At 43.8% G+C, this 12,500-nt stretch overlaps 1 protein-coding gene across 2 annotated transcripts in view; it reads left to right on the top strand.

Annotated features, from left to right (window-relative positions):
• ttyh2 (tweety family member 2) overlaps positions 1-12,500 on the top strand; it is an 87,501-nt gene that overhangs the window by 50,562 nt on the left and 24,439 nt on the right. For both annotated transcript variants that reach the window (XM_048233799.1, XM_048233798.1), the window contains exon 4: positions 3,644-3,864. In XM_048233799.1, coding sequence (XP_048089756.1) covers positions 3,644-3,864 — 221 coding nt within the window. The remainder of the gene's footprint in view (positions 1-3,643; positions 3,865-12,500) is intronic.

Here is a 12,500-nt window from a genome sequence, read left to right as displayed (position 1 = left end):
CTTTTCTCTCTTTCTCCTCCTCTAAGGCCCATTCTCTCGCTTTGAATCCCCCCCCTTCTCTGTCTCTCCCTCTCATCCCTCTTCTCCTCCTAACTCCCTGCATCTTGGTTCCCTCCATCTCTTATGGAGTTGAGTGGTACCCGTTTTCCTCCGCTTGATTTGTCCTGTTCTGTTTTGTTGTTGTTTTTTGTTGTTGTGTGTGTGTGTGTGTGTGTGTGTGTGTGTGTTTGTTTGTGTGTGTGTGTGTGTGTGTGTGTGCTGTGTGTGTGTATGTGTGGGTTACTTGTTGGTTTGCTTTTAAAGGAAACCTAAAAGTCAAAGTCTCTTATCTTCTCCATCTCTGTCACCTTCTCAATGCCTATCTCTCTTTCTCTTGCTCTCTCTTTTTGTCTTTGTCCCCCTCTTTCTCTCTCTCTCTCTCTCTTTGTATTTGTTCCTTCCTTCCTCCTCTCCTCTCTATCTCTCTGTGGATCCCTCGCTCCATCTCTATCTCCTCTGTGCTGATTGGCTGCTTTGCGTCCTCACTCTCCAGCCCTCTCTCTCCAGCCCTTTCTCTCTGGGCTTCCTGAAGGCAGTAGACAGGCCCTCTCTGGAGATCCCCAAAAGAAAATGTGCTGTCATCACATTCCTCAAATCGAAAAATGCCAGCGGAATGAGTATTTATGTGAAATCTCCTCTCTCAAAATATAGCACTATTACCGGTATATATTTCCCCCCCCCCCCCTTTTTTTGGTTACATTTTTTTTTTCATGGTCCACATTCCCCCCCAAAAAACGAGAAACAAGAAAAAAGGAACATTCTGGAAAAGTCTCCTTTTTTTCCAAGCCTGGCAGACCTAGCACTTTAGGCCTGTGTAGTATTTCACGCCTGAGCGGCCCCATTCAAATTTCATTTGAGGAGACTCCTGTCTACCCAGAAAAAGCCCAGGCAATAAATTACAGCCCTAAACGCCGCACGGATAAGAAGGGGAAATAAATAAATAAATAAATAAATAAATAAATAAATAAATAAATAAGTGCAGAAACAGCCGTCGCAGTCGAGCAGGAACAAGACCACAGAACTAGACACAGAGGCGGAGTGGGTTGTGGTGGTGGTGGGGGGTGGGTCTGCAGCCATGCAGATATCAGGGTCGTAACTTAAAAATGTAGTCGAGGATTCGTGATGGACGAGTTTGTTTGCACAAAGCGACTGGAACAGCGGTGGTTGTGAAGATGAGTGATGTCGGCTGGGGCGGAGTGGTGGGTGCGGGGAGTGAAATCACGTCTGGCAACCACAGGACCTACTGCCCATGGAGGTTTCATCTCTGGCAACCCCCCTGTGGGAGGGGAAGGGCAGCTCTCGGCCTATGGAGGGAGGGATAGTGGGAAGCCGAGTCATTTGCGCTGCGATCTGATAACAGCACTGAATGGACCCTGAGCCAGACTAAAATCAATATAGATGAACGATGGGGATACAGCAATGCTGGATTGGATTACCTTCTGCTGAGGTGTTTGTGTGTGAGAGAGAGAGAGAGAGAGAGAGAGAGAGAGAGATAGAGAGAGAGAGAGAGGGCCTCATGGCTGTGGGAGCTAGAAATGAATTACAGGAAATCAGGGGGATGAGTTTGATCACATTTGAGAGGATCAGTTCACTCGTTGTGCCCCCCCACCCCCTTCTCTTTCCCAGTCTCTTTCTCGCTTACTTTTGTTCATTCCTTCTCTTGCCTCCGGTTGTAGTATATGAGAATTGGATAATGATCTGGAAGACATGTGGAATTGATATGGACCTACATTTCAATTTTTCTTTTTCTTGCTGTTTGTTCTATTCTCTCTCTCTCTCTGTCTCTCTATCACTCACTCCTTCCCTGCCCCTCTCATTTTCTTTCATTCATTCTAAGTATATTTCCAAAATATGAGCCCACATTCCCTCTCCACTGACGAGTCCACACATTTAGACTCTTTTGGGAGCCCCACAGCACCAAATAACAGACCTCTGATAAGTTGTTTTGGGAGGGAAACCATCAATCGGACCGAATGCCTAACAAGCATGCAAGTGTGGACGCTGGGCTGCTTCCAGTCGCTCGTGTCATCCTTTATTTATTTCATTCCAAATAAGTGCTCCTTCTGAGGCTTGTGTATACCCGTAGCCATGCTGAAACACTCATGAGTGTGTGTGTATGTGTGTGCGTGCGTGTGTGTGTGTGCGTGCGCGAGTTGCCAATAGTTGGAAGGAAGCACTCCCCAAACACGTCCCTAGAGTAGCCACAGATTGAAAATAACCTCCGGGCGCACACACACACACACACACACACACACACACACACACACACACACACACACACACACACAGACAAACACACACACACGCTGAGGCTTCTCTCCTCTCTCATTTTCCCGTTTGTGTGGTTACGTTGCGCCCCCTGATTAAACACACAGCACCCCAGCCCTACCAGAGGACTTTTGAATGGGGAGTATTGTGTCCGGTGCCAGCCAGGCTTCACCACAGCAGAGGGAAGCTGTCAGTCACTCGGTCAGCCCTGAAGTCTCCAATCCCCTTCTCACGTCCAACCCCATTGCTCTTCACTCCAGCAGCGGTCTCCAGTCATTTAGCTGGACTCCGTCCATGCAGAAAGTTCAGTAGGGGCAATTTATCTACTGCATATGACCTTATCTGAGTTGCTACACAACGATAGACTCATATGTGATATACATTTATTTGGATCGACTTGCTCATTTATTCATTCAGCTGAGCATTCTTAGTGGCGTATACAAGGGCTCTGTAAAGCAATCAGGCCAGCAGGTCTTCAAGTTATCTTCTGCAATATATTATGTCGATCCATATATATATACATTGATACACATTCAGTATATTGGATAGTATATTGAGATGCATTGGCTTTATTTATCTAGTCAGATTTTTATCCAGTCAGATATTTATACAGCAATACCAACAGAATCCCCTTCAGACAACCTTTCTTTGCTAGATGCCCTTTGATTTTGAAATTGCAATGCGTGGCGGTATATGTTGTCGAATAGGCATGCATAAGTAAAGAGGAAGCATTTGCATTCTGTGTAGTCGGCCGGCCTTGTTTGCACACCTTGTTTGTGAATCAGTTTGTTTGTGACTCTGATTCAGTTATGCTACATTGTGCATTAGCTAGGTATACAGTCTGCAACACCATCACTGGTCTCTCATCAGCGGTGCATATTGATCAGGGTGCAGTTTGACTAGGATGAGCTTCTATATAAATGATTGAGATCGATGCATTGCATTGTTCACCCAACTGAGTTTATAAATAAATTTGTAGTTTGCTCTCCTTGAACTCTGTCTGTCAGGAGGTGTCTTTTTACTTATCTGTGTAGACAATGAGACAGACTGTGTGTGTGTGTGTGTGTGTGTGTGTGTGTGTGTGTGTGTGTGTAGGTGTGTGTACTTGTATGTGTGTTGTCTATTCTACTGTCTGTTCTCTCACTCTCTGCCTCTCTCTCTCTCATTCATTGGAGGTCTTGTGTAGGCTTCTTTTCTCCTTGGTCTCAATCGATTCTCAATCGATTCTCGTTCTCAATCAAGTGGCCACATACAGCCGTTTCTAAGCCATCCTAACCACCTCTCCTTTTTTCTCCTCCCTCCCTCCCTCTCTCCCTCGCTCCCTCCGTCCTGACAGGTGACCGGCACCATGGGCAGCATGGAGAGCGGCCTGACGCAGCACCTGTCGCGTCTCGACGAGATCTTCGCGGCGCGCGGCGACTTTGTGCAGACGCTGCAGTTCATGCAGCAGATGGCCGACAGCATCATCAAGCAGCTGCTGGGCCTGCCCGACTGGGAGCAGCTCAACGTGGACCTGGCCGCGCTCGCCAACCAGACCGCCCGTGTGGAGTACTACAGGTGAGGACCCCGCCCTGGGGAGGCTGGTGCCTGACTGATTTACCAGTAGTGTTTTCATGGAGAAACATGGAACACAGGAAGTAGTAGTGTCAAAGCATCCTTTGTTCCTTGTTAGCAACCCCCTCTCTTTCTTTCTTTCTTTCTTTCTTTCTTTCTTTCTTTCTTTCTTTCTTTTTGTCTTTCTTTCTCTCGTTCCGTCTGAGCGCTTGTCCAGCCAAATGGCTTTTCAGATCATGAAATATTCTGATTTTAGCCTGAATTTTAACCACTAGTGTTTTCAAAAGCAAACATGGAGTACCAGAGATATATACAAACTGATGTTCAGCCCATAGCAGCTTGGAGTCTGACCTGACATAACAGACATGGCTGATTCTATATGTCCAACGAAACAAATATGAAAGTCTGTAGCATCTCTATCTTATAAAGTGACTTGACAGCTCTTCTGTGCTATGTTCAGGGATGCAAACAACGCGCTTTTTGGCGGATGCCGCCTTTTTCACGGCTGTCTGGGGGACTTGTGTGAATCGTGCAGATCCGACGAGTTTTTCTTTGGGGGGTTGGAAGTGTCTGATTATAATTTCATCAAAGTTAATTCTGTATTAAAATGACTACATAAACACATAGCCTACCGTCCATGAAACATAGGAAGTGTAAGACAACACTAAATCAAAAAGCTGCGCACGTAAAAATCCCATTTGCTGCGCACCATTATCAGAGAGGGTTAAAGGGGATCTTTGCCATTATCCTACTGCTACAAGGCTGCACTTCACTGCAAGGATTTAACGTTACATCTAATAATAAATCACTCCGCGATACAATGGGAAGATTTGACACAATGTTCTCATCCCAGCTCTCCACGATTTCAAGCAATGGGTTACTCCTTAGCAAACCATAACGAAACAGTGCTTCACCACATCTGTGGATTAAGCCACACAGTCAACTCAATGTAAGTAAGATAAACGAGGGATGCTAATTGTTCTTAGCATTGCCAGCATTGTGTAAAATATGATTGTCACTTGGGAGACTAAGCGTTAGCATAATTAGCTAACCGCTGCTAGCGTGCTAGCATCGTCCGCGTCAGGCTGTGCACAGTAATATAACATTTATTCACCATAAATTAATAAAGTTGAGTGGTTCTGCAATGTAGACAATGTTTCCGTTTTTGCAGTACCATGTCCCTTACATGACATGGCCCATTGTCCTTGTAACATACATTCAGCAAACCTAGATATGAATGTGATTTCAGCCCGACTTTCAACATTTCTTTCAAAAGAAAAAACCACCAAGACTGTCGAACGAGGGATCTGGAATGTTGGTTACCTAGCAACCAAGATGCTGTCTATTGAAAAAGGAACTATTTTTTGATGCGTGAAGAACGATGTCAAAATTAACATTTTTAAACAATAATGGGGTGTTTTCAGATTATTTAGTTTGTTGTAGAATTGTTGTATAAAAGCAATATAGCACCCTCGTGATCGGATTGGTCATGGATATTCCCATCGGTATTGTTCGGCCGTTAACAACTGGAGGCCGAGTGGGCCTGAGGCAACAACAGCCAATATCCATGACCAACCCCCTTTCGTGCTATATTGCTTAAGTAGCACACTAAGCTTACATTTTACATGACTAGCAAAAATACAGTTGGATTTTTTAACCTTGTTTGTTAAGGCCAGTCAGTTTAGTTCAGTTCGGACAGACTAGCAGTATTTTGTCCTGTAATATTTTAGTAGCAGCCTAACGTTATATCCAACTCTACCCCTTTCCAACGTGTAGCCTAATGGTAACATACTTGTTTAGGCTAGCCGCTTGTTGACGCCTAGTAGCCTAATGAGCCGCTGGTCTAGGCTTTTCGTAAATGCAACCCGAAGTGACAAGTGACGAACTGACTTATTTTCAATGACACCTACCACATAAAGGGCTTAGAAACTGATGTGTGGGCTTATCCTAACAGACCGCACTACTGTTGATACATTTTAACTGTACATTTTCGTGCAGAATAACGTTATTTTGGGGCATTGAGAAAGGGGAGCAAAGTGAAGTGAACTATTTTGCACTCTGTTATGATACGGTCAGGTCTAGGGTAACACTATGGCTAATATATGCAACTTTTCATTTACAGAATGAGAATTTGATGAGAGAGAGCACTAACAGTTAAGAAAGTGGATGAGGGTTGTAAAACAAATTGGAACTGGTCTTGGTTACAGGTTGAAACGGAGATTGAGGTCAAGACAGCCAAACACAAATTCAAAATGTCAGACTTTTTTTTTCAAAATTAAAAGGGACATGCCAAAATGTACTTTCTGCATGAAAGAGATTAATTATGCTAACAAGGGGAGTGCATGCTCTGTTGAATCACTGCCAGAGTGCCATACACACAGAGAGAGTGGCTACCATCATATCTACCCAGTGTGGGCCCAGCTCCTCTGTCAAGACAAGCCAGCTACCAGCCAAAGTCAGGCCCCAGCAGACAGAATAAGGGAAGGAACTGGGACAGTGTATTTTCATATAAAGAACATTTTTGTGTGAATAGGGTGAGCCCTGGATGGCAGAGGTGCAGTGGCGATTCTAGACATTTTTAACAAGGGTGGCACTGGTGAGGCACTGATTAATTCAAGGGTGGCATGAGGCAAAACAACCAGATAAACAGAAACAGGCTCAAGATGTGAAATTAGCATAAATACATTAGGGAAACCAGACACAAACACCATACTCATAAATTGAAAGAAAAAAAAAAAACACAAATACCTTACTCTCACATAAAATGTCTTTGTATTTGAATAAAATAATACAAACATATTATAGGTATATTATATTATATTATAGTTAATTATCTAAGTTGTCTGTCCCTGGGCTATGCTGTGCTAAAACAAATTCCATCATGGGGACATTAAAATATAATCCTTTTTATTCTATTCTATTAAATGAAGATATACACATATACTCATACAATACATTTTCCCCCCACAATAACTTCTATCTATGTGCATTTACATTTACATTTTCACGTGGGGTAACTTGTTGCAGGGCAACCACATAACCGGTTCCATGTCTTCGGATTGGATGATTAATGATCAGTTAAGTTCTCAAGAAACTTGAAGTTGGTATGAAGGAGCAAACATTGTTAACGTTGCACATGGGGCAACTTGTTGCAGGGCAACCATATAACCGGTTCCATGTGTTCGAATTGGATGACTAAAGTTCTCAAGAAACTTGAGGTTGGGATGAGTGTGTGAGCAACCTACATGTTACTTATCTGCCTGAATCTCAATATTCTGATCACAACAACTGTGGGCAAATTACAAGTCAGCACCAGTGCTGCATTCATTGTTTTTCACTTTTATAATCACATCACCAAAGTAGGTTATTGGTTTTACCAAAAGTATTTGGCAGTATTTTTAAAACTACAAACCTATAAAGAGTTTTTTGATACAAAATCATGATGCCATTTTTTTTCCAACTAAATAAAATACAAATTTGTATTTTAAATACATCAGACATGCCTATCCCTGGCTGTTGGCTGCAGTAACTCAAGCTAGGTAGTACTTATTGTTTTGTGTTTATGTTAGTTTTGATCCAATTTGACAGCTTTGCTATGTTGCCCACCCAAAATTTCTACCAGCCCACCCAAATAAAGTAGCCTAGCCTAGGTTAGAACCAGCCCTGCCCTGCATGGAGACATATTTTACACGATAATAATGAAGAAAATGTTAGCAAAACTTTAGGTTTTTGTTAACGGAATCTCCTCCCTCATTCATCTATTTAGCAAACAGCCCACATTCTGCGTTCAATCCAGAGATACAAGTGAAATAAATGTTTTTTTTTTTTCTTTCTTTTAAGCGGACATCGCCATAGGCACGATCTTTAGGGCTACCTCTGTTAGGCCTACAAAAGTTAAAAATTAAGGAGTATTTCCTGATCGGGAAACCTTCGGGTCCGGCAGTTCTATAATATCATTCAATTGTGCATAAATTAACAGACAGAAGTGGGGCGTAATTTAAATTCATGGCTCCGTGAACCAGCAATCTACTTTGTCGAGGAGGCTCATAATTTGAGAACGCTGCAGATCATAGACAGAAAAGCTCTGGGAACAGAACGCAGGCATATGATTTTTGTTGTCCGCAGCTACTATGGAAAATGAACTTTAGAAAGACTGGCTCGCCAATAAAAAAAAAGGAAAAAGTATGCCAGATGGCCAGTCCAGCCCTGCGTTCAGGAATTATTTAATTATTATAAGCAAAGTGGAGCGTGCAATAATGTTTCATTTATCCCTCCTGATGGGACGAATAAAACAGGTATTGGGGACGAAATAAGCATACAGTTTAGCCTAAGCTATGTAAACTTCCAATAATTTCAATATTTTACAACAAATGCTTGACTGGTTGAATGGTCATACATGTCATCAGAATATAAGCTACCTGTAGCCTAGATCGCGATGAATGTTTAGTGAGTAGGCCTAAAGCGATGAACCATAAATGAAAAGTTTTCTTAACATTACATTAGGACATTATTACCATTAAACACTTTTACAAAAGTATAGGCCTAGCCTACAGTTAACACTTAATGACCTATCAAATGTCGTGACTTAAGTGTGATTAGATAAATAGGCACTGGCAGATGCAATAGGTAAATAGATATCTTTTTTGTTAGCACAAGCATTAGCCTGTAGGCCAATAAAGGCAAGCGTGTTTGCCACTTTTACATTTCTGACGCCTGATACTTCAAACTGCTGCAAGTGCATCAAGAAAGGTCCTGCCTTAGACCATGTTAATGGCCAATTGTAGACTAAGATTTGAGGGTGTGCCAATCTATCTCAAGGGTGGCCTGTGCCAGCCCCTGCAGAGGTGGTGGCAAAATGTAATTATATGATATTTCCTGTGGGGTGGGCTTCGATAATCTCACTCCTTTTTGACCATACCTCTGTTTGCATCCCTGTATGTTATAGGGAAAAGGGATGGCATAGGTTGGCTTTATAGAAACTGGGTTTATTCAGGTGGGGGAATCCAGACAGCCTACATGGTTTTTCTTCAATGCCATTCTGTTTTTAATAAAGGAGAACATTTTCTTGCTTGCACATCACATGAAGAGTTTGGTTCTAAAACGCTTTATCTCTGTTTTTGAAAACGTTAGTAAGTCATGTTATTTAATTGTGTATTTCAAGTAATATCAATAAAATTGCAGTTGTGTTGTTTTGATTGAGTAACAATAAATCTATAACCATAACCCAATTACAGTCCACTGAAATGACTTGGAAAACAAAATATAAAAAATGATTCATGAAAATTCATCAAAATGGAGTATATAGCGGTTTGGAAACTCTTCACATATTTTCACTTTATTGCAAAGTATATGCGACAATAAAACGTGAAACTTGAAATAGGGTTATTTATTTTCCCATTAATGTACAGCACATCGTGCTCACTAATCGAGGTTAGAAAACCTCTGCACAGATGAAAAGAAGTATCCTAGACAACCAGTTCTCAGGGGGTTGTGGTCTCTCATTTGAATCCACATCACTCTCTCCGGAATGTTCTGCTCTTTATCATCGTTTTCTGTGATCCACCTTTCGACGGGCCCTGGAGACCAGACTGTCCATCACAACCTTGCGTGTCAGAGACGTAGGTGGTGCCTCGTGTCGGCCATTGATTTTTTTTTTTTACTCCCATAAAAGTGCAAGGCACTGAAGACAAGCACTAATGGACTCATCACTAGGAGGATGAATAGTGTGGGTGCATCTCAGGTTTCTATATTAGAAGTAGTGGCAGCTGTGGACGCCCAAGGCCCAAGGCTTCTGTTGTGCTTTGTGTTACTGGAGGGTGAGGGGTGGTTGGAGGTGTGAGGGTGGGGGGTGTTAGTCATTGTTATCCTCCATCACCCGTTCATCTTTGGACCCCCCCACACACACACACACACACACACACACACCAACAGCCCACACCACCTATGAAAAGCAGTTCCAGTGTCGAGGCTTTTGTGAACCTGAGACGTCAGGAGCGGTGTTTGTCGGAGCACGGAGACAGACTCAAGTCTCAGGTGTGTCTCAGGTCTCAAGAGTGTCTCAAGTCTGGTCCCCCTCCCCTCCTACCTGTCTCTGAGTCCCCCACACAGGTGGATGTGGGAGCGCTCTTATTTCAACAGGTTCAGGTTCATTTTAGTGCCTTTGCCGGCGCAAGCGGTTGTGATACGGTGGCTGGTTCATAAAGATGGATTGTAGTACAAATTTGCACAGCAGCCGTTGCGAGGTTGGTGGTTATACGCCGAACAAATTACATCGGAAGAAACGGAATGCTAGCAAGCTCTGAATAACACAAACGTTATTCAAAAAGAATACAGATGTTTGCAATTGCATGGACACCCACAGGCAACGGATTGATCATGCAACAATTACTATCTCAGTTTCATGAAACTGTATCAAAGGAACCATGCGTCATGCAGTGCATGGTTGATCAAGGCTTGCATTTCTCACAGATCATAGCCCCAGGGTTACAAATGGTGTTTTTGGAAACCTGTTTGCTTAAGGAAGATAATGCTAAAGTAGACATCAGGTATGCTATGCAGTAGTAATTCTGCCACTCTCAAGTACTTCTCTAGCCATGTTTATCTAGATATCTGGAGATCCCAGGTGCTGTTGAAGCCACAGACCCCTCTCTCCTCTATCTCCTCTTTCTCTCTCTCCCTCCCTCTCTTTCCATCCCTCTCCTTTTCTCTCCCCCTCTCTCTCTATCTCACTCTCCCTCCTTCCCTCTTTCTCTCTCTCTTTCCATCCCTCTCATTTTCCCTCCCTTTCTCTCTCTCTCTCTCTCCCTCCCTCTCTTTCCATCCCTCTCCTTTTCCCTCCCTTTCTCTCCTCTCTCTCTCCTCTTTCTCTTTCCATCCCTTTTTTCCCCTGCCTTTCTCACTCTCCTTCCTCCTCTTTTTCATCCCTCTCCTTTTCTCTCTTTCTCCTCCTCTTTCCATCCTCTCCTTTCTCCTCTCTATCTCCTCCTCCTTCCCTCTTTCTCTCTCTTTCCATCCCTCGTTTCCTCCTTTCTCTCCTCTCTCTCTCTCTCCTCCTCTTTCCATCCTCTCATTTCCCTCCTTTCTCTCCTCTCTCTCTCTCCTCCTCTTTCCATCCCTCTCATTTTCCCTGCCTTTCTCTCACTCTCCTTCCTCTCTCTCTCCCTCTTTCATCCCTCTCCTTTTCTCTCTCTTTCTCTCTCTCCCTCCCTCTCTTTCCATCCCTCTCCTTTTCTCTCCCCCTCTCTCTCTATCTCACTCTCCCTCCTTCCCTCTTTCTCTCTCTCTTTCCATCCCTCTCATTTTCCCTCCCTTTCTCTCACTCTCTCTCTCTCTCTCTCCCTCCCTCTCTTTCCATCCCTCTCATTTTCCCTCCCTTTCTCTCTCTCTCTCTCTCCCTCCCTCTCTTTCCATCCCTCTCATTTTCCCTGCCTTTCTCTCACTCTCCTTCCTCTCTCTCTCTCTCCCTCTTTCATCCCTCTCCTTTTCTCTCCTTTCTCTCTCTCACTCTCCCTCCTTCCCTCTTTCTCTCTCCCTCCATCCCTCTCTCTTTCCCTCCCTCTCGTTTCCCCTCCCTCTCTCTCTTTCTTCCCCCCTCCCTTATCTCCCACACTCTCTCACATCAGTCAGGCCTGCACCTGTTTGTGTCTGTGTGTGTGTGTGTGTGTGTGTGTGTGTGTGTGTGTGTGTGTGTGTGGGTGTGTTGTGGGTGTCTCCGTGGCTCTCGGCCCGCTGCCTGATTGCCTGATTGAGTGGGGACAGCTGGGCGAGCCAGCCTGCTCTCTCATCCCCCACGCAGCGAGCGCCGGCCAGAGAGACTCATCCTTACTTATTATCCATCAGCTTCATACACAATGGAAGAGGAGCAGCAGCAGAGCACAGGAGTCTAGTCTCTCCCTCCCTCTCTGTCATCTCTTTCTTGCTGTCTGTCTGTCTGTGTGTGTGTGTGTGTGTGTGTGTGTGTGTGTATGTGTGTGTGTGTGTGTGTGTGTTAATGTGTGTGTGTGTGTGTGTGTGTGTGTGTGTGTGTGTGTGTGTGTGTGTGTTTGTGTGTGTGTGTGTGTGTGTGTTTGCTATGTGTTAATGTGTGTGTTTATGTGTGTGTGTGTGTGTGTGTGTGTGTGTGTGTGTGTGTGTGTGTGTGTGTGTGTGTGCGTGCGTGCGCACCCACCTGTTCCAGAACCTTTCTCTCTCCCTTATTGGTGCCAAGACGATAATCTATTGGAGCTGATGAAATATTAGCAACCATTGGCCGACCTCTTAACGGAGCTGAACAAAAGCTAATTTGGAAATGAATTGGACGATTAGACAATAATGGCCCAAGGCTTTGGTCTGCTTCATAGGTTCATTTGCAAGAGGCACTATATGAAAAATAAATGGTAATATTATGTGTAATGTTATGCTATATCATGTACTCCTGGCAATATTATTCACTTTTCTGAACAAACAGAAAACTCTGTCTTGTGCTTCAGTAATGGTGGATTTGTCCAGGTGTCTTCAGTTAGCAATCACAGTACATTGCAAATTGCAGTTAATGTTGTGCTAAAAGGTCTCCAAGGTGACTGCAATCAGGGAGGGATTTATTTCATAGTGACAGCTTTTGGAGTGTGTCCTGCTCCTGTTATTGTCTTTGATTCCACGTT

This window comes from Alosa alosa, chromosome 22 (genome assembly GCF_017589495.1).
Source record: "Alosa alosa isolate M-15738 ecotype Scorff River chromosome 22, AALO_Geno_1.1, whole genome shotgun sequence".
In the NCBI taxonomy this organism is placed as follows: Eukaryota; Metazoa; Chordata; class Actinopteri; order Clupeiformes; family Clupeidae; genus Alosa; species Alosa alosa.
Note: the sequence above shows the minus strand (reverse complement) of the source record. Positions and strands in the feature narration are given on the sequence as shown.